The following is a 24,163-nucleotide window of genomic DNA, read 5'->3' on the forward strand; positions in this document are numbered from 1 at the left end:
TTTGGCCTATGCTGATGACTTGGTCTTAATGGAAGATTGTGCGGAAAGCCTGAAGTCTAATATCTAGGAACTTGAAAATAGGTGCAATGAGTATGGTATGGAAATTAGCCTTTCTAAGACTAAACTGATGTCAGTAGGTAAGAAATCCAAGAGAACTGAATGTCAGACTGGGGATACATAACTAGAACAAGTAGATTATTTCAAGTATTTACAATGTGTTTTCTCCCAGGATGGTAGTATAGTAAGTGAGATTGAATCAAGGTGCAGGAAAGCTAATGCAGTGAGCTCGCAATTGTGATCAACAGTATTCCGTAAGAAAGAAGTCAGCTCCCGGACTAAACTATCTTTACATCGGTCTGTTTTCAGACCAACTTTGCTTTACGGGAGTGAAAGCTGGGTGGAGTCAGGATATCTTATTCATAAGCTAGAAGTAACAGACATGAACGTAGTGAGAATGATTGCTGGTACAAACAGGTGTGAACTATGGCAGGAGAGTACTCTGAATCAGGAAATAGAGACTAAGTTACGAATGAACTCAGCTGATGAAGCTGTACGCATAAACTGACTCTGGTGGTGGGGTCATGTGAAGGCGAATGTAGGAGGATAGGTTACTTTGGAAAATAATGGACTTTGTTACGGAAGGTAAGAGGAGTAGAAGGAAACCAAGACGACGATGGTTAGACTAAGTTTCTAATGATTTAAAGGTAAGAGGTATAGAACTAACCGGGGCCACAGAACTAGTTACAAATGGAGGATTGTGGCAGCGATTAGTAAATTCACAGAGGCTTGCAGACTGAACACTGAAAGGCATAACAGTCTATAATGAAGATGTATGTATGTATGTATGTATGTATGTATGTATGTATGTATGTATGTATGTATGTATGTATGTATGTATGTATGTATGTATGTATTTTTCAATTGAAAGTACATAGGTAATGAAACCCAAAAAGTACCTTATAACATAAAATATTTGTAAATATCAATCATCACTAATAGGTAGCTCCCAGAACACTGAAGGGAATCAGAATAATTAATAAACAAAAAGAACTATTAAGATTGCTAATCAAATCATATCTCTTAATAAACGATGAGTAAATATTAACATTATATGCGTTCAAATCTGCATCAAGGTAAAGTAAACTCATATCCTCATCCCGAGGTGGTGCAGCTCTTTTCAGGCACACCCCCGATGGAGGTGAGCTGCATGTACCATTTCAACCAGATAACAGCCCTCCTGCCATTCTTAAATTTCTAACAGTACGGGGAATCGAACCCGGGCCCCCGAGGACGGAAGCTAATAACACTAACCGTTATGCTGTAGAGGCGGACTACATCAAGGTAATATGAGTACACATAGGAGAAAAGAAACAACTTACCAAACTATCTGTAACATAGTAAGGTTTATGAAATGATTAAGTGGACACTATATAGTCAGTAAATGTTTGGAAAATTCCTTTGCTGTGCCAAAAAATAGTTCATTATATTTGGAAAAATTTTTGATAAAGGGCGAGTTAGAGTGAAGTCATTAAAAACTATTTAAAATAGTATACTGGTATGCTTGAATCCAACTTGTTAATACACTTTTATCATTGAAAACCATTTATTCCTCGAACACGTTTCGGGAACACAATACATTCCCTTCATCAGCGATTATTAAAGTTTAATAGGTTTAGCCAATACACAAATAAACACAGCACAGATCATGGTCATGTTTATCATTAGTGTGAGGTCCAGCTCCGTGGCCAAATGGTTAGCGTGCTGGCCTTTGATATGGATACAGATTCCCTTAAGGAACCTAAATTATTTGTCCTGAATGAGTAAATTTATAATTCCAATACAGAGAGTCCGGGTTCAATTCCTGGCCAGTTTGGAGATTTTAACCTTCATTTTGAGATTTTGGAATCAGGTACCAAGAAAGAAGAATTATCTACAATCTATATAAAAATCAGTCTGCAGCGATAAGAATTGAGGGCTATAAAAAAGAAGCAGCAATCCAGAAAGGGGTGAGGCAAGGCTACAGTTCCCCCCCACCCCCATCATTTTCAATGTTTATATAAAACAAGCAGTAAAGGAAATCAAAGAGGAATTTGGAAAGGGAATCACAATCCAAGGAGAGGAAATCAAAACCTTGAGACTTGCCGATATTGTTATTTTATCTGAGACTGCAGAAGATCTGGAGAAGTTGCTGAATGGTATGAACGGAGTCTTGGGTGAGGAGTACAAGATGAAAATAAATAACTCCAAAACAAAAGTAATGGAGTGCAGTCGTACAAAGTCAGGTGATGCGGGAAATATTAGATTAGGAAATGAAGTCTTAAAGGAAGTGGATGAATATTGTTACTTGGGTAGTAAAATAACTAACGATGCCGGAAGTAAGGAGGACATAAATTGCAGGCTAGCACAAACAAGAAAGGCTTTTCTTAAGAAAAGAAATTTGCTCATTTCGAACATTAATACAGAAATTAGAAAAATGTTTTTGAAGACTTTCGTTTGGAGCGTGGCATTGTACCGAAGTGAAACATGGACGATAACTCGCTCAGAAAGAAAGAGAATAGAAGCTTTTGAAATGTGGTGTTACAGAAGAATGCTGAAGGTGAGATGGATAGTTCGAATCACAAATTAAGAGATACTGAATCAGATTGGTGAGAAGAGATAGTTGTAGCTAAATTTGTCGAGAAGAAAAGATAGAATGATAGAACACATATTAAGACACCCAGGACTTGTGCAGTTGGTTTTTGAAGGAAGTGTAGGGGGTAAGAACGGTAGGAGTAGACCAAGGTATGAATATGACAAATAGATTAGAGCAGATGTAGGATGCAGCAGTTACCGGTATGTAGAAATGAAAAGGTTAGCACAGGATAGGATGGCATGGAGAACTGCATAAAACCAGTTTATGGACTAGTGATGGGACATTCGATTAATTTTACTGAATCGATTCATTTGATTCCGTTCACGTTACTGAATCGATACAGTGATCCGATTCACGGCTCATTGGTCACCGCTCCTACTGCTCCTGTGTAGTATGTGCTGGTAAGACAGCAGTAGCAGCATTCAGTGCTCGCAGCTGCCATCTGGTCTTCGTACTATGAACTCCTTTCTTAGAAAAAATGCTAGTTACTCTAATAAATCGAAGGTTTCCGGCGACGCAGGGTGGGAAAGGTTAGGATTAGGAAGGTAGCAGCCATGGCCTGAATTAAGGTACAGTCCCAGCATTTCCTGGTGTGAAAATGGGGAAACTACGGAAAACCATCTTAACGGCTGCCGACGGTGGGATTCGAACCCACCATCCCCCGAATGCAAGCGCATAGCCACGCGATATTAACCACATGACAACTCACTCAGACATTTTTGAAAATATGTATTATTCTATCAGCTGAGGATTTTTTTAAATCGTCATATTTTGTATAGGCCACCCGAGATGTACAGTAGCCCGCTGGTTTTCTGATTCAACATACTGCGTCTGTCCACATATAATTGAAGTCTTGTGCAACGATGTGACATATGAACTGAGAAAATACTGAGCCGTTCTTCCCAATATAAAACAGGTACTTTTGAGTGGTCATGAGCATGACTCATAGTCATAGGACAGGCTAGAGTCGAGTTTAATTGTCAAATGTCAACTAAGTTATAATACTAAGATTCATTCAACTAATAAATAGTATAACCTAATAGCCTACCTACTTACTAGCTACTTCAGAATTATGTTGTGACTACCTTCTTAACACTGTAAATAAATCCATCTATTATTTAAACCTCCCTGTAAGAAGAGGACAGTGAATGCAAATGGGTATTATTTTCAAATGAGCTGAGCTCGAGAGTCCATTATAGCATACGATTCTTTCAGTGTAGCATGGCTCACTGTATGTCTCGCTGCAGTGAGCCGATAAGGAGCCGTGCGTATCTTGTGTCTCACTGAGCCGGCTCGTTCACGATTCTTTCCGTGTGCCATGGCTCACTGTATATCTCGCTGCAGCGGACGCTCGGCTCTACGCGTGTCCAGTGAGCCGATAAGGAGCCGCGTGTATCATGTGTCTCACTGAGCCGCGCTCGTTCACGATTCTTTCGATGTGCCATGATTCACTGTCTCGCTGCAGCGGAAGCTCGGCTCTCCGCGTGTCCAGTGAGCCGATAAGGAGCCGTGTGTATCATGTGTGTCACTGAGCCGCGCTCGTTCACGATTCTTTTGATGTACCATGATTCACTGTCTCGCTGCAGCGGAAGCTCGGCTCCCCGTCAACGTCCAGTGAGTGCGCCACTCAGCACTGTCCGCTGGGAGTAAGCTGAATCGTGTGCCGTGAACTCGCCGTTCCTGTGAATCGATTCACTCGGACACTTGAATGAATCGATACACTGCTTCGAATCATGCATTCAGTAGCCAACACTACTATGGACTAAAGACCCATACAACAAACATGGTTAATTCCGCTAGCACGGGCGCTGGGTGTATGTATCGTCTTCATTATCATTTCAGGGTCATCACGATGTGCAGGTCGCCTACGTGCGTCAAATTAAAAGCTGGATCTGGCAAGCCGAACTTATCCTCAGACACTCCCAGCACTAAAAACCATACACCATTTCACTAGTGTGAAGTGACGTTCTGAGGCAGAGGTGCTCAGCTGGGCATCCCCGCTGGGCTAGGCTGACGTAAATGCAGGCAGCTTACATAGCAAGCTTATGTCAAGATGAAGCGAGAGTGCGAACACACTTTGCAAGAAAGTGGAGCAGTGACTACGAAGCTCTCCTCCACTACTAAGCGGAATGTTGATTGGGGTACAATATTTCTTTTTAAAAGATGCTACTATCGCAAAAAACTAACCTTTTCAAGATATTCCGGTCTAATTTATATTGCGCTCAATATAAATAGTCTATTTTCTTTTCTTATATTTATACATTCAAAGAAAACTGACATTATAATTTTTGTGTTACAATTTACAAAGATACATGGTTTAAGTGTACAAGTTACGATTTACAATTCCTTTGATGGGGATGACAGTATTTCCATTTAAAAAAAAAGTAAAATTCCTGTTATTCATTCATTATAAGATATCGAAGACATCATAGTAACAGTGCTGATGGTACTAATTATTATTATTATTATTATTATTATTATTATTATTATTATTATTAATCACATACAGTCGTATCAGCATACTATTTTAATTCAAAACTGGTTTTCGGACTCTAAGGTCCATCATCAGTGTTAAAATTATTTAAAACATTTAATTCCACATGAGTGTGTCGTCAATATGAGTTAAAATAAGTTTTGATACACTTTTATAATTGAAAATGATTTATTTAAACATGTTTCAGAAACATGTGGACCAAGCACATACTATTTTAAATAGTTTTTAATAGCTTTAGACAAGTCAGTACAGAAACAAATACAAATACCTATTATGGTTAAGTTGTCAACAATAAGGCATTTATCAGCAAAGTAAATGTTTTCAAGGTTAGGAAATGTTTGTGAGTGTTGTATTTTTTGTTCTAAACTTCACGTACAAAGCCATAGGACCTCTGCCTTTTACGCAGAACTTGGAAAGAATCCTGTTTCGTATCCAGTCTCACTTTTGTCCCTACGCTTTGAACCATAGTCCTTTTGATGAAAATTGATTAGGTAGTGAATATACTAGACAGCGATACTCTTCTTGACTAATGCAAATGGAAAGAATGACAAAGCATTCATTTGATGCTAGTGTTCCGAGACTTGAAGTGATTACATATCACAGTGTGTCCTGTAAGTTTTCATCGTGAAGTGTTGAACAAATGATCAAAGTTTGTGATATACATAAAACAAACTCCATCTGTAAGTCACAGTGAGATCCAGATTCCATGCATTTCGTCATCATTTTCAATAAGGTAAGAGTGAACAACAGCTAATATATTATATACTGACGTGCAAAACTTAAGGACAAAAGTAACATTCACAAGTTGTGTCACTGTCAAGTATCATAGCTCGATGAAACTTAAACCATACATAGGAAGAACTGATAGAGTATGGTATGGTAGGCAACTGAAAGGAATATGCTATGAGACAAACAGAAATGACACTTTTATATAAAGACGATAAATTACACCTAAGTCTCATAATGGTTCCCTAGACATCGGGAAAGAAGGGACATGGTTCTTAAAAGGGTGTGTGATCACCATAGACAGCGATTCATGCTCTGCAACGTGTTCCCATGCTGGCCACAAGATTGGTAAAGAGTTCTTGTGGTAGGGCGTTTCATTCCTCCACCAGCGAGGTTGACAACTGCTAGATGTTCGTTGGTGCATGTGTATGTGCTGTAATACATCTGTCCAACATGCCCCACATGTAATCAATGGGATTTAAGTCAGAGGACGGGCAGGCCAGTCCATTCGCTGAATATCCTCTCATTCCAAGAGCTCCTCCACCTGCGCTGTTCGATGCAGTCGTGCATTGTCATTCATAAAAATGAAGTCAGAGCTGAATGCACCCTGAAAAGACACACAAGCGGAAGGAATAACACTGTCATAATACCGTTGACTGGTGAGTGTACCCCACTCAAAAACTGAAGGTTGGTATGCCCATGCAATATTATGCCTCCCCACACCATAACATCTGGACCACCAAAATGACATGTTCGACAATGTTCCTGGGCGCATTGTGTGTTCCCACCTCTCGCCACCATCGCAAACGGTGCTGCCGATATGCGGGTGTCAACGAAACATAGCGTAATGGTCGTCAGGCAAATAGACCACCCCACATGCAGTTGCCGTGTCACTGTGGAGCGTGAGATTGGGTGCCTTGCAGTCCTGTTAAATGTGGTTGCAATTGCACCCGCTGTTTGATGTGAGTCTCTTCTTGCCTGTTGCACAATGTAGCAGTCATCTGCTGCCGTAGTTGGCCATGGTCGACCCCCTCCTCTCTTATGGTTCGGAATGCTCTCCATGCACGTGAAATGATACCAAACTCCTGAGCTACACTCGTCACACTTCATCCTTCTTTCAATTTCCCGATGATTCTTCCCCGTGTAAAGTCATCCAAATGTTGTATCCGAGCCATGTTGTAACAAATAACACCACCACAGTGCACCGTAACAGCTCGCTGATTGACTTACGTTGTCTTGTCCCGTTCCTTCTACTGCCTCGTTTTATGGGGCCAGACCCATTTGGCGCTGTAGTCATGATGACCTCACACCAGGTTTCTATTCATGTGTGGTAGACCTTTGGCAACATGTTATCTTTATCTATCTCGTCCTTAAGTTTTGCACAGCAGTGTAGTTTTGTTAGTCCTGAATCTGTTGAATTAAGCCTAAAATAATGCGCAAGTCTTAAGTACCTCCCATACTGCAGTGCTACAATTTTATACTTTTTCTTGTACAGAATATTTCCAATGAAAATTAATTAAATGTGTTTTCTTATTGTACTTAAGGATTAATCAGTAGGCTGAACCGTTGTGGTTTCCCTAGTATTAGGGCAGTTATTCTAAGTGGTTTTTCTCTCTTAGAATATGTTGAATGACGTTCGAAAATTCTAACATATCACTTGCTATGTTTTTAAAATGTGAAAAATTACCTGCACGCTAATACAATCTGCCACAGTGACATCACAGCAACAACCAATGATAGCCTGTACCGCAGAATGTCTAACATTACTGTTCTTTATTAACCTTGGTCCTTGAAACATATTCTAGTCTTACAGTGATATGGCACTTATTTCACCTACATTTTCTCTCAGGCTGTGTTTCATTTCTTACAGTTTTATTCTGTGCACTTGACAAGTCACTGTCCCATTAAATCACCTGTTTAAGCAGATGATTATGAGTTTGGGTAAAGAACTGTGACCAAAGCGTTCACAAAATATTTTTAACATATCCTCATCAGTATATTTGTTGTCTGTGATTTATACATACATATTTTTTTTAAATTCATGTGGCTTTTGCTAGCCTGGTGCAACCTTTGTAAGGCAGATCATCCAACAAGGGTGGACGACATCTGGCATAAGTGAGAAACTGCGTGTTATTGTGGTGGAGGATTGTGTTGTGTACAGTGTATGAGTCGCAGGAAGTTGGGGAGAGCACAAAACACCCAGCCACTGAGCCAAGGTAAATAACTATCCCCGACCCAGCAGGGAATCAACCCTATGACTCTCTGAACTGAAAGCCACTATACTGACCATTCAGCCAGAGAGCCAGACGTAGTATGGTATACATCATTGTAAGAGTTGTGTTTGTGACTAGAGATTCGTACATGAACCACGATGGTACTGATCATAAAACAAGAGAAGTAGTGAGTTGCACCTTGGTATTTGAACAAGTTCTCACCCTGGCCTTGTGTATGTACTGAAACTGGATCAAACTGGGTGGGGGGATGCAATGGCAATGGGTGTGAGTTGCACCTCGCAATTTGAACCAGTGAAAGTTCTTTTCATGCCTGCATGTATCTTGAAATGGATCAAATCGGTGGGGGCCAGGTCTCCTTGTTCGTTGTAACATTACGAATACACAAAGTAATGAATTTAAATATAGGGATCCACCTATTCAATACAAATTATGTGAGAGTTTTTAAGCCACCACATTATTATTTATTATATGGTACCGGTTTTGGCTTAGTGAATGCCATCATCAGCCAAATAGGGAATTTACAAAGATATATAAAGTGAACATAAACATAATAGACCCTATGGTTAAAATATACTAAGTGACTTAGAATGGATATCCATGTTATAGATAAATACTGTTTCTTACAAGTGTATAACTTGATGATCATATAACTACTATTTTACAAGTTTTCAACTTGAAAGTCATATATTAAAAGGAGTTAACAGAAAAGCCCAATGTTGAGTGTTTTAAAATACTATGATTACAATTTGTTGATAAAATATTGAACTCAGTGCTACACATTATTAACCCATTCACGTACCATTTAAGTGAACTTATTTGTGCCTTGGTGTACCATTTATTTTCATTACTTTACATGATATTATCACCGACACTGAAAGAGCATACTTTACAGCAACACTATTTATTTCACCAGTTGCGATGTATGAATGATACTCTGGAGTATTACTTTTGTGCTCCCAGTTCCATTCCCAATGTGTAAAATATGATTAGAAGCCATTGGTGTGGCATCAGCTGTAGGCCTAAAATTCAATGACATACTTGACGGCGAAACAGCACTTTGTTCACTCCTATCAGCGCTCACGTCACCGTCGCACGAACTACTTTCAATGCCACTAAATTCTTCATTGCTTATTTCTATATCAATGTCACTCTCTTCTAAAAATTCCCTTATAATCCCTTTGTCAGTCAACTTGGAGGCAGCCATGATTTCGCTTACGATGAGGTTGCTAAGATACAGGTCATTCTTTCCACAGAATAACTGTACAGGAGTGCTTATCGAATAGATCAATGAAATAAAACAGTGCTTCCATCTGTCAAGAGATTACCTTACTAATATCAAACCCTTTCAGAAAGGAAACCGGCTAGGAGCGGGTCCGGAAATAAACACTACGCGCGGACGGAGAGATCCGTCTTTGTATCGGAGTGCGGTCGAGAGCCGGGACGGAGAGATCCGTCTTTGTACGGGAATGGGTTAATGCAAGTTGGTATTTCTTGAGAAACAACATTAAGAAAGAACTCTCTGTTACTTTCATACAGACTATTACTATTGAAATATAGCTACAATATTCTGGGCTATATACAACTGACTCGGTTGATCCCTACTGATGGATAACATCTAAAAAGGACCTCTCTGTCACTCTTATATATTACTATTAATAAATCATAGCCACAACAGGCCATATCTTACCAACAAGCTATAATCATAGTATTTTAAAACACTCAACATTGGGCTTTTAGTTTGTTAACTCCTTCTAATATACGACTTTCAAGTTTAAAACTTGTAAAATAGTAGTTATATGACCATCAAGTTATACACTTGTAAAAAACAGTATTTATCTATAAGATGGATATCCATTCTAAGTGACTTAGTATATTTTAACCATAGGGTCTATTATGTTTATGTTCACTTTATATGTCTTTGCAAATTTCCTATTTGGCTTATGATGGCATTCACTATGCCGAAACGGGTACCATATAATAAATAATAACATGGTGACTTAAAAACTCTCACATAATTTGTATTGAATAGGTGGATCCCTATACTTTAATTCATTACTTTGTGAATCTTGATTCAATATGGACCAAACAATGAAATTTTTGACACTGGACATTACGAATACGAAAAATATTAAAATCCAGGTAACCATGATGACGCATTGCACTTACCCTATTTTCAGGATCCTCGACTACCTCTGAAGCATGGAAACAACACTGGAATCCAAACACTGTCATACTACATCACTAGATATTTGAACTGCTCAGATCAATCTCTGGTAAGATTAAGTGTGCAGAGTGAACTGTTTCTACTGGAATGGGCTAAATCAAGTTTGTTATATTCATATTTCTGTCTGTCACAGTCTGATCCTTAGTTTCGAACAGGTGTGTCATGTTTACATGTTTTGTTGATGGCCCACCTCCATGGGGGAATATAAACAAAATTTAATTTAATTTAATTTAACCCTTTCCCAAGGACAATCTTTGATTCACTATCTGGCAAAATCTGGAGTTTGTTTGCCACGGATAGTTGTTAAAGTACCTTCAATAAGTAATTTATTTTGTAAAAAACTTTTACGTTATCTGTTTCAAATTTTGCATCAAAAAATAAAACATACTTATTTTATGGGCACCAAGATGGCTCCATCCTATGGCAAGCACTTCATGGGAAAACTCTAAAAGGATTTCCTCACTTCCGAGCCTTTCCAGCCCCAAGTTTGGTGGCGGTTCATTGTCAATATCTTCCTCCCATGGCACCATGAAGCAATCCTACTTGACTCATTCCTGCACTGCCTTAACTTAATTATCGTGTCCCACATCTCTCACTTTCCTTTGAAGTTAACTTTAATTTCTAGGATGGCAGAATGGACACCTCTGTACACATCAAACCCACCAAACATCAGCAAGTATAGGTGTTCTTTGAGTTGTCCTTTCCTATCTTATAAGTACACTCAGCCTACACATGGATGTACCGCCCCCAGGTGTGAATCACATGCCATCATCTGACTAGTATGGGCACAATATATATATTTTTAAAACTTATTTTAGCAATCTTTACATACCTCTGTAATAACTGCACCAGGACCAGCATGTTTGAGGAACAACTTCTTAACATCAACATCATTCCAGGTGGGAGGTAGGTTGTGCACCACAAGACGAAACTTGGACACAAACATGTTGAGGTTGCGCAAAATCTGACTTTTCCACTGCTCTAGCTGAAGACGTTTCTGCATGTCAGACAGAGATACCCCTTTAGCAGCAGGACTGCCTGCCAGAACCACTAGGAGAGGGAGGAACAATAAGTTATTTTATTTGCACCTCTTACAGTAGCAGAATACAGGGTGTATCATCCGTGATGATATTACAAACTTTCTGGGATGATGGAGGACGGTAAATGGATCGATTTGAGATAAGAAACCATATTCTGGAAACAATTGAGTCAAAAGTTAAGCCTCTTCTGCTCGTCGGGATTGTCCCCCCCTATTAGCACATGTAGTGTACAGTACAGTTGGAGGTATCAGACCGATTTTTGCTTTAACTTTCGACTGCGGGCCACAGTGGTGTAGCGGATCCGGCGTTGGTCTACTAATCCCAAGTTAACGGATTCAAACCCGACTGAGGTTGGTGGCTTTTAAAGGTGATAACCCCATGTCGTTGGCTTCCGCCACGTTAAAGAACTACTGGGCAACGAAATTCTGACAGGCGTCTGTTAAGAATGGACAGACGTTAAACAACTTGCATTATTAATAACTTTTGACTCAAACATTTCCGGACTACAGTTCCTTATCTCAAATTGATCCATTTGCCGTCCTCCATCATCCCTGAAAGTTTGTAACATCATCAAGGATACATCTTGTATAACTGGTGTTAAGCAACAAATACAGTTTTCTTAAACATTTATAATCATTAACAATAACAATAATCTAATAACAAAACTATAGTAATAAATACATAAAACACAGCAGATATCAACCGGTGCGAACTAAGGCTGTAGTCTAGGGTATGTATATGCCCTCTGGTTAACTCCACTCATTAGAGTGATTTCTTGCGTATACCTTCTACTTTGGTTTCTTTTCTTTTTAATTTTGCCATCCTGTCAGTGAGTCTTAACTCTCCTGCTATGCTCGTAATCATGAACATCACAGGTTCAGATTGATGAATAACATTATCAGCCATCACTTATATAATGTAACCACTGTTCATTGCTTATGTCTCCAGCCGTATGTTCATACATTCAAAAGCCTCACCAGTTGACCGATTTACGCCTGAGAAATATATGAAGAAGTGGCTATAAAAACACTGTACTGCAGCATACACCAATTCAAGAGTTTGTTCCAGTAAAGAGTGTGATCACAAATCAAATGAGACACTTTGGATTATTTTTAAATTATTTATTATAAATATCATAATATGCATGTTTCATCTCATTTTTTGTGAAATAAGTGCATTGTTGCATTGATCACATTTAAATGTACAGTATGTGCATCTCCATCAAGTTAATGTGTTTAATGTATCATCTGTAATTTAAAATCTGTACATATGAAGAAATGGAAGGTATATCCATAAGTGGTGGTGGTGGTGGTGGTGGTGATTATTGTTTTAAGAGGAAGTACAACTAGGCAACCATCCTCTATATAACACTAATCAGAGGGAAAAATTGGAAGGGATCCGACACTTCAAAAACTGAAGGTATCGGCCAAAGACAGACAAGGGCCGCGAAGGGTGTGAAAATGAAAGACTCCCTAGCCCTCGCAAACCTAATAGCGTCGGGGTCGGAAGAGAACAAGAGTTGACCAAGGAAGGTCGGATAGGATAGATGAAAGTGAGGAGCCTGGCACAAGTAAGTAGAAGCAATGCCAGGACTCAGCTACGGGCCCCGTGGCCGCCAACCCACGCTCCAAAGTACAGAGCCCCTGGGGCCCTTTTTAGTCGCCTCTTACGACAGGCAGGGGATACCGTGGGTGTTATTCTACCGCCCCCACCCACAGGGAGAATATATCCATAATCTACATGATAAACTGGTCCAGCAAAGTATGATCTACGGCAATTAAAATGAGAGTTTCTTGTAGCCAGTGTTATTTGTACCTGTAATTCTTTCCCAAAATTATTGCCATATCATCAGGAAAACATTTCACCATAAATCTCTCTCTTCCTTGTTGCAAATGGAGTCCTTTGATGTTTTTCATGTTTTTATTTAATACCAAACTGAAGAGAACTGGTGAAAGTCCATCACCTTGCTGAACTCCAGTCTTGAATTAGAAGGGGCCTGAAATTTTGTTACAAATTTGACTCTTGAGGCTGTATCTGTGAATTAGGAATAGCATCTGCCTGTTTACTGAATCATAGGCTCTTTTGAAGTCAAACTGATGACTGTGTTGAGATTTCATATCATTCTGAATCTGAGTATTAAGACTGTTGTTTTGGACAACATTTACCTTTTCTAAATCCAGCATGTAATTGCTAATAGCATGTTCTGCTTGTTCTTCAAGACTGCTTAACCTTGGGAAACTGCGGGCTTTTTCCATAACATAAGCAGGCGCACAGCGCACTTTGTACACATATAAGGAACAACTGTTTCTATGCTACCAAGGTATATATTTTCATTTTTCTAAAATAATGTTAAATTAACCAATGCATAATAATAAAAGCCAGTGTATGTGCACATATGTGCACGATACCCAACCAAATCTATGGCACGCACAGATCTGAATCTTTTAACATACAGTGAAATTCTGTTATGAAGTTTTTTAAGGGACCACAAAAAAACTTCTTAAACAGGAAACTTCTTAAAAGGGGTAATAACCAAAAACTTATTCTCTACTTTGAAATACATGTGAAACACACAGCCAACAGACTTCCTTGTTAGTGAACAACACCGAAATAAAAATATAAAAATTTGATTATCATGACATGTATTTTTAGAGATAAAGTTAAATAATTGAAATGAAATGGCATATGGCTATTATTCCCTGGACCACCTTTTGAGCAGACTAAAGCAGAAGTAAGTGTATGGACCAGGGGATGGCGCGGGCGACAGGGATAGCGCCAGCGGTGTTGTCACATGGTAGATGAGGGGGCAAGGAGGCGCTGAAAGCGCGAGTTTTGGCAATGGTGCCGTCAATGTAGAGCTGCCGTACTTACAGTACTTACTCACTCAGTAAATGTCTTGAAGACACGGGTGCAGTTCCAATCACAGTCTGTTTAAAACAGCAGTGAGAAAATTTTATCAGTGTGCTTCGCTTTACAAAAACAGTGTATGTGCGCATTGTGAGCTAATTCATAAATCTTGTAGTCTCTTGTACGTTTGTTTCTTCTTACTTATTATTGGATATTGTTGTGATATGGATCTGAACAAAAATTCACCAGACTGTTATCAGTTGAAGAAGAAACACATGATTTTTACGTCCGGCGAGAGAAACAAGACTCTGTTTGTTTATAAGCATTTCTGAGCGAAAACCATTGACGGCGGGATTACTACTGTTCGTGAAGCAGCGAGACAGACAGCAGAGGCAGTGGAGGCTTCATATACATACACTACTGTGCTCAATGTAAAAGGTGATTATAAAACTGGAAAAGGGTTGGAGACACCTCGAAAGCATAGGGGAACAGAAAGGAAAGTTTTTCGTTTTCAGAAGTATGATTCCTTTACTCGAGCGGCAATAAGGAGAAAAATCCACATCTTGTACAGGGAGAACAGTCTACCGACATTAAATAAAGTGGTATGGTATCAATTGTTAATGAGGACAAAGAACTTTGAAAGTTCTCTAAAACAACTATGCGGAGGCTACTTTTAGATATGGCGTTTAAGTATATAAAGCAAAGGAAAGTATCATTGTTAACTGAGAGGGAAGATATTGTTTAGCGTCATAGGTATTTACGCAATATTCACGAAGTAAGGGCCGAGGGAAAAGCCGTAGTGTACACAGATGAGCATGGGCAACTGCCGGCCACACCAAGTCCAAGCTTTGGGTTGATACATCTATTAAGACAGTCACGCAGGCATGGAGGGAGGGCCTCACCACAGATAGCAAGGCACCCTCGGGCAAAAGGGGGCGTGTATTGCAGATTCATGCAGGGACTGAATGTGGGTTCGTTGAGAGCAGAGAGAGAGCAGAACTTATATTTGTGGGCAAGAAGACAGGCGACTATCATGGGAAAATGGACGGTGAGTGATATAAGGAATATTACACGAAGCAACTATTACTGAATATACCACCTAATTCAGTTATAATGTTATAATGCTTCATATCACTCAGTGAAAATTGAGCGTGTGCCCACAAAAAATGCCATGAAACCTGTTATTCAGGCGTGGTTGACAGAGAAAAATATTAGCTGAGAACCCTCTATGAATAAACTTGAACTTGTGGAAGTACTGAATAAAATTTGAGCAAATTATGATGCCAGCTATCGCATTGACAATCTGGCAGCAGCTGCAGGTCAGAAGGTGTTACGTCTCCCTCCATATCACCGCGAGCTAAATCCCATAGTACTTGTGTGGAGCCAAGTGAAGGGATACATTGCGACTAACAACAATCGTACAAGCTCGCAGAAGTGGAACAATTAATGCGGGAGGGAATACGTAAAGTAACTTCGGAACAATGGCGAAATTATGTAGAACACGTGAAACGGATGGAGAATTGCATGTGGGAAGCTGATGGCCTCATAGAACGTCTTCACAACAAGATTGTGATCGGTCTCAATGATGACAGCTCGAGCTCCAGTGATGATACATCGTGTGCTGACCCCAACTCTGAGACCGACTTGGGTGTACAGCCACTCGATAGCGATACAGATTAATTACTGCGGCACAAGGTAATCTGATGCTCAAACCTCCTGCATGATAATATTAAAATATTTGTAATAATTTATTTATTGAAATTGTGCTGGACAAAAATGGAGGTGGGACAGGTTTTCACCTGGACCCCCAACTTCCCCTGTCAGTTTCAAGTTAATTCCAGTACGAGTACATAATCATCACTTCTCTTGCTTATTCATCAATCACCCGTGAGTAGCGTGACAGACCTCTCCGGCAGGCTCATTTCTAATACTTGGAGCTAGATAGGGTATCATTCCATTCCTAGTCTGGTCTTCAAATGGAATCAGGCCATATATTTAGATAATAATAGTGAAGGATAAATAATAAAATTATGTTATATACCGCTATACAATAATAATAATAATAATAATAATAATAATAATAATAATAATAATAATAATAATAATGTAATGAATGTATATCAAGCTCGATAGCTGCAGTCGCTTAAGTGCGGCCAGTATCCAGTATTCGGGAGATAGTGGGTTCGAACCCCACTGTCGGCAGTCCTGAAGATGGTTTTACGTGGTTTCCCATTTTCACACCAGGCAAATGCTGGGACTGTACCTTAATTAAGGCTATAATCACTTCCTTCTGACTCCTAGCCCTTTCCTATCCAATCGTCGCCATAAGACCTCTCTGAGTCGGTGCGATGTAAAGCCAATTGTAAAAAAAAAAATTAATTAATGTAATGCTTAATGTGTATGTCAAAAGAATTTGTTTGTAATGCTTCAAGCGTGAAATTGTTAGTACATTAACATGTAATTCAGTAAATTAATTGTATAAAGATGTAAGCCGTTAAAAGACTGTATGGGATTCTAACACACATACGTTAATGTATTAATTCTTTTAAATGCACTCGAGATTCAATCTGAGAGCTGTGCTGTATTTCAGAGCTGGAGTACAACTTTGAATCGTGCGCCGGTTCATTTGGCAACCACGGCAAGTGTACGAGGCAGTGACGTTACTTCCGCTTTAGTCAGTTCAAAAGGTGGTCCGATCGTCGCCATAAGACCTATCTGTGTTGGTGCGACGTAAAGCAACTAGCAAAAAAAAAAAAAAAAAAAAAAAAAAAGGTGGTCCGGAGAATAGTGCCAGGAGTGTCACAGGACAAATTCAGCTCGCCAGATGCAGGACTTTTGATTTGACGCCCGTAAGCGACCTGTGTGTCATGATGAGGATGACAGCAAAATCAAACCCAGGACCAAATGCCAACACGCTTACCATTTACCCATGGAGCCGGACAAATAATTGAACATACTGTATTATAAAAATAGTTGATAGAGAAGGGAACATATTATATAAAACCTTGCACAACATATAAGTAGAAATGCTAAGAACATTAACACGGTAGATGGTAACTGTACATTATGTAAATTCCGTACTGCATTAGACATTAAATACATTTCCAAACACAAAAGTTTAGGCTCCTACTTGGAAAAGAAATTGTCCAGGGTTGACTGTTTCAGGTTTTTACTGCTTTGTTGAAGTATAAACCTCTCCATTTCCCACATTGCTTTCCATGTGTTCTGAGGCACACTGGCCGAACCTTCCATAAACCGCCTCAGTTTTTCAAGCCAGATGCTTGCCTTACTGCACGATGGGCTTGGGGGATTCTCTTCCTCCACCTCTTCTTCTTCAGTCTCCGTATCTCCTGCCTGAATTTCCTTGCAGATCTCATCGATGGTCTATTCCTCGCAAGTGGTTACCATATCATCAATGGCAGTGAAGTCGTTGAAACTACTGGTAATCTCCATCTTCTCCTCTATAGTTTTCCAGCACCCTGGCTCTTCATTACCAACTTCCATAACAATGCTGTTGGTACCACCACTGAAGCTTGCTTTCTTGAAGCAATTTGCTATTATTATAGGCTCCACTGGATCCTATGATGAGGCAATGAAATGCATTGTGTCCAAAAGAGACGGTTCATAGATGGGTTTGCCTGCTTCCATGCATAGCAGCATGTGGCGCACAACTAATTTTCGGTACGTCTGCTTCAATGATTCCTTGGTCCATGGGCTGTAGTACCAATGCAGTATTCGGTGGAAAAAATTCTACCTTGACGTTCTTTGAACTCCTTGGGATAAGCAGAGCAGTGGTCCATGAACACCACAATCTTCCTGTTCTGGTTCCCCATCTTGGCATCTAATGCCTGGATATACTCTTCAAACAGGGAACTTGTCATCCAAGCTGATTTGTTGCTAGTGTACTTGCACGGTACAATCCTAACATTTTTCAAACAACGAGACTTACTAGATTTCCCTAACATCAGCAGAGGTAGTTTTTCAGTTCCTTCCATATTAGCATCAACCAATACCATAACTTGTACTTTACTTAATTTTTCCCCGTGGCAAGATTCTCCCTTCAAAACTAGAGACTTATCCGGGATAAGCTGGTAAAAAGTGCGAATTCATCAAGATTTAAAATGTTACAAGGTTTGTAAATGCTTATTTTAGCAGGCAGAACTGTTCCTTCGATGCTTCCATTTCCTCAGAAATTACACTCTCTGCTTCACCACAAACTGTTTTGTAAACGATGCCAGTTCGATTTTTAAAGCAGTCCAGCCACCCGTTCGACGCAGTAAAAGGTACCTTTAATTTGCATACAATTTTTTTGGCTTTCTCTTTCACAACAGTCCTGCTCAAAGGTTTCCTTGTTCAACTTCATCGTACTTTCCAGATATAACTTTCTTGCAATTTGCTGAAGTATTCCCTGCAGAAACCAAGATCTCTTCTTTCTTTGCTATAATGCCAATCAAAGTAGATGGCGGCATCCCCAGGTCCTTCCCCAAAGCAACACGGGAAAGTGTATATGATTCTACTTTCCTCATAACCTCCGATTTGTCTTTAATTGTTAGTGCCTTTCACTTGATCTCTTTCCTCTGAGTTCCGCTCAATTTCACTTAAAAGGTTCGTTCAGTGATATTACAAGTACAACTAACTTCACTGACTCCTATTCACACTAATTATGACACTACACTACGCTTGGAAATCCGTAGCTTAGGCTTAAAAGACGCAAAGACAAGACGTGTACTACAGTTCGTTAACATGTACTTTCTATCTTACTCACACCCCCGACACCTGCATCAAGGTTAACGGCAACAAATTGGAAATCCGGCAACTTATTCTTAGCGATTCTGCATGGCCAAGCCGGTACTGAGTTTATTTTCCTGCTTTAATCCTCTTCATGCTATAGGTAATGAAGAAAAGAAATGCAGGTTTGAAGTTGCAGAAATGAGTTCATGGGAAAGTATCTGGGGTATTACATGCGAGTGACAAAGGCGCAGTAACAACACTAGCACATCTAAACATAAACGATTTCATTCCCCACGAGAATTTTATTTCGTGTCTCCTCATCCTTTTGGTATGCTCTAATAATGCGATGTAATAATTACGAGTGACACAAAAATACAATGTTTAGCTCGTATAAAGGTAAAAAAAAATTCAATTTTATGCCAACAAGTGCTATCGCAACGCCTTTGTGTGCGTGTCAAGCCCCCTCCCACCAACACCCAGTTAGTTATCAACTTTCGTTCAACTTTGTAGACAATTGGGATCTTTCGGCCATCTGTTTGGTGGCATAATGTGTAACAGCTGGACACGGAAAATCTTATCACTTTAGTTCAAAAACATAATTTCCTCAACAATAAGACCCATAAGTATTATTGCAAACAACGACGTAAGAGAGAATGCCTGGAAAGAAATAAGCAAGGGAATGAAAAATCAAACAGGTTAGAATATTCAATTTCATAGTAGATTAGCCCTACACGGTACTTAGTTTATTTTGCAATTATTGCTGACCTTATTTCAGAATCACATTATCATGTTGGAATCCATATACAGTACGGTTTGTCAGTACGATAATTGACATTGCTTGGAATGTGTGTATCTTTAAGTGTTTATTATACAGTATTTACCGTGAACAATTTCATAAGAGGCATTCCCTACATTTGTCGTATGTGTATTCCTAACAAACAGTAATGCATAAAAAGCTGCTCTCTTGTGGACAAATACATTTTACGGTTTTTAATTACCAGTAATGTTGAGGCCACCTCGATTAATGACTTCACCCTGTCGAAGCATGCAACTTGCTGCATTAAAGTTTTATCAAACCGTCCACTGCGTGCTTTATGTTTCCTGCATAGAATCCCGTTTGATTCTATTCCGGGGGTCGATGACCTATATATTAGGCCCGTTAAACAACAAGCAGCAATTCTATTCCGCTAGATGTGAACGGTGGAGTGGAAATTTCAACTGATGGGTTCGATTCAATTACACAAGGTGAGAGTGAGCATCTGGTATTTGTGTTGTCATAGCGTGATGTCGCATGGCCTTGGCAAGCCCGGACAGGCTCCATGACACCAAAGGCACACCGCAAGCACGTGAACAGTTTAACACAGGGTGCAACTTGCGCGGAGACTGGAGGGTTCTAAACATGAGCTGCTTTGAGTGGATGTTTTATATCTCCAGGGGCTCTAAAATCTGAACTCTTTAACCAGGAAATATAGTTACAACAGAACATTTTAAACAGGAAAAATATACATTATATCTTAATGCAACCAATCAAGGGACCAACAATATCACACTTCTTAGGCGGGAAAACTTCTTATGCAGGAACTTCTTAACCGAGTTTCACTGTAGGTGGATGGACAACATTTACCTTTCATTTTTGCATTCATCGGGAGTTATGAACAAAAAAAATGGCGGAAAACATGTGCTGGGATATGACAATCCAATGTGCTGTCACCAGGTTAAATGTAAGGATTTACTGTTGCTAGGAAACGTACATAAGATAGGTAAGTCAAAGACCCATTTTAAGTCCATGGCGTAAGAAGCCATTTTCGGTCCCCGACACGAGCAGCCATATTCAGACCATGACACCCGAAAGTGTTTGTCTATGTGTAAGTGCGCGGTGCCCAGCAAAATCTATGGCATGCAGAAATCTGAAATTTTTAACATAGATGGGCAAAACATTTCACCGATCATGCATAGCTGTGTCAAAGAGCAATTCTTACTCCAAGAAATAAAGCTGTCAATGCCATCAAAAAGCAACTTTTATAAGAATTATCTGGTGTTCTACAAATTTACAAGTCTATGATATGACACATAACAAGGGTGAGGCTGTATCTGGTGTTCTACAAATTTACAAGTCTATGATATGACACATAACACAGATGAGGCTGTCAACTACATGACAAAGCTTCTGAACAACTTCGAGTCACCTGGAGTACCCTCAAACATCTTGGAGCTGAAGATTGAGGCTCCCAATTATCCTTCTCAGGAACACGAACCTTCCTTGCCTCTGCAATGGAACATGACTCTCAGTCAAGAAACTGATGCCGGATGTTACTGAAGCCATCATCATGACCAGACATGCTATGGGGGCAGAGTAGTATTCATTCCTTGCATTTAAATCATCCTTTTGGATATACCGTTTCAAATTAGACGCCTGCAGTTCTTTGTTTGTTTGAGTTTTGCCATGTGCATAAACAAGGCACAAAGACAATTGGTTAAAGTTGTAGGATTCAATCTTCAGAAACAGTGATTCTTCTTGGAAAGGCAAACACTCTTAACAGCTCCAAATAGGAGGACAGTTAATATAGTTCATCCAGAAGCTCTATCAGGAAAAAAAAAAAGTTTTATATATGGTCTTTTATATTGTTTTAATATTATTTGGATCATCCACCAACCCGGTATCCCAAGCACTGAAAGTGATGTATTTAATAAGTTAATGGAAACAGTTTAATCGATGATATCGTGTAATTAACATCCCAGTTCACCAGTGTGTGTTTCAAGTGTTTACATTGCATGGAAATAATTTTCTACTACCGGCCGTGTTACCACTCCGGGTAAAAAGAGACCATGTGTTAGAAGTGTTTTGGACGTGGAGTGTGATGAATTGGTTCTTTCTGCTAACCAGAGGAAAGTGCACATATTTAAAAAAAAAACAAAGAACCTCCTATGATTAAAAAGAATTATCGGCTGTAAATTCTGATTCTGAACTCCCAGATTAAAAAAAAACTCCTCCCTTCAAATGCTACTGAAAGAAATAGGTTTTGAGTTTATCAGTAGAAATTGAAAAAACATCATAGTGGGCAGAGATGATAACATATTGTGGCATAGGTGTTATCTCCACAAGATAAGAGAATTTAGACAACAGGGGTGGAAATTATACTATTTGGACAAGATGTGGATTAACGAAGGGCATACAACATCAAAGGCAAGGTGAGTCGAAGAAACAGGCATTTCTTTCGTATTTAAGCACAGGGCTAAAAATCCAACAGGGTAGGGTAAGCGACTGATAGTATTACACATTGGAAGTGATGACGGTTTTGTGGAGGGTGGTGATCTTGTGTTAGTCTTTAAAAGAAAAAAAGACTATCACAATGAAATGACTGGTGATGTATTTAAATAGTGGTTTGAAAGAATATTACCAAAGCTGATGCCTAGTAGTGTTATCATGTTAGACAATGCTCCTTATCCTAGAAGAAAGGTGAAGTAATTTCATGGCTGAGAAGTAAAAAATGTTAGAAGATATCAGAATTTTTCCTTTGTACAGTAAAAATGAAACATGTGACGAGGGACTTGTTAAAAACAAATTGCTGGAAATGGTGAAAATTTACAGACCTTGGTTCAAGAAATATTCAACAGATGACAGCCAAACAAGCAGGCCACACTGTACTCAGACTGCCCCTACCACTGACAATTAAACCCAACAGAGATGTTGTGGAGCCAGATCAAATGTTATGTTGCCAACCTTAACACCACTTTCAAACTTCGCGATGTCTGTAAACATCTTGAGACAGCATTTTGTGAGGTGGCAGCTGATCAATGGCGTTCCTATATCCAGCATGTGGTGTGTGAAGAGAAAACAATATGGGACCTGGAAAGTGCCATAGATACTGTAGTTGAAAAAATGGTTATTACTTTAGGAGAGGATTCTAGTGATGCAAGTGACAGCGAATCATCCGATCTACAGAGAATCGAGCGTCTTGCAAGTTTGGATTAATGAAATAATGAAATATCACGTAAGTAGGCACAGTTATTCATTTTCATGGTAAATATATTTTATAGCAATGATATTGTATTTTTGTTACCATAACTCAAAATAAGTTCATATGTCTCCATCCGACAATTTTTTACTTTATGTTCATATTGACGTAAAGAGCAAGCAGCGAGGCACGTGAAACTCGCTGAGTGATACAAAATGTTTGTTTATTTTATTTTTTTGTTGAAAATAGTTTAGTATCAAAAACTTTAAACTCACCTTAAGAAAACTTCAGTTCCTTTAATTTATTAGATAGCAGATTAGTGATATTTAAAATGACATACATTTAAAATCAAAATACAAACAAGGCATCCAAACTGACACACTATAAAGCTATTTATGTCTTAAATAATGGAAAACAATGTCTTTTAGAGCTACACTGTTCAAACTCTGTGCTCGCCTGTGTCACCCCCTTTGCTCCGATTACTGCTTGACAAATACATGACATTCTTCTGGTTAGTTTTTCCAACATATCTGTGGTTATAGTTCCCCATTCTCCCAACAGGCATTTTCAGCGATCTTTACATCTGCAGACAGAAAACTGTTTTCACCCCACAGCAACTTGATGGGTGAAAAATCAGGTGACTGAGGGGGGTCATGTCATTATTTGCAAAACTTCTGGTGATTCTTTGTATCTTCTATACTTCTTGTACAGCTCTCACATGTGTTTTGTGTCACTGTCCTGCTGCAGAACAGTTCCTCATTCAATAAGTTTGAGTTCCAGATGGTTACTGCATTGTTTGACAGAATGCTATTGTACTGCCTCTTCCACCAAATACCTTCTACTCTCATCAAGTCCCCGACCTTATTGCTACCCAAACCACCCTAAATCATAATGCTACCACACCTATGCTTCACCACTACGTTAGGTGTTATGCGGCCTTCTAGTGTTTTTTTTTTTTACTGGAAGACGGTGGACATACTGATGATTTGACGCAAACTTCTCAAATTTTGACTCGTCAGTTCACAGGACACGTTTCCACTAGTCAATGGTCCAATCCTTGTGTTGTGGGGCCCACTGAAGTCTTGGCTTCAAAAGCAAAGTGATAAGCAAATTCAGAAATCCCTAATTTTGCAGCAATATGCTGGTTTGACCAACCAAGTGTCTTGTAGGCACATGCTATAGTATGCTTTTCTTCACATATGCAAGCTTTTCTTTGTCCCCATCTCCACAGTAAGTTTCTACCCTGAGAAGAATTGGAGCAGTACTGAAGAGAAGTCAG

The 24,163-nt window shown here is 39.4% G+C and overlaps 1 protein-coding gene across 1 annotated transcript in view; it reads right to left on the reverse strand.

The window, feature by feature from the left end:
- The window catches only part of LOC136866306 (RNA-binding protein 28), a 188,006-nt gene that overhangs the window by 38,337 nt on the left and 125,506 nt on the right, over positions 1–24,163 (reverse strand). The window contains exon 9 of the mRNA XM_067143149.2: positions 11,143–11,360. Within this exon, the coding sequence (XP_066999250.2) occupies positions 11,143–11,360 (218 nt within the window). The remainder of the gene's footprint in view (positions 1–11,142; positions 11,361–24,163) is intronic.

This window comes from Anabrus simplex, chromosome 3, assembly GCF_040414725.1.
Source record: "Anabrus simplex isolate iqAnaSimp1 chromosome 3, ASM4041472v1, whole genome shotgun sequence".
NCBI lineage: Eukaryota > Metazoa > Arthropoda > Insecta > Orthoptera > Tettigoniidae > Anabrus > Anabrus simplex.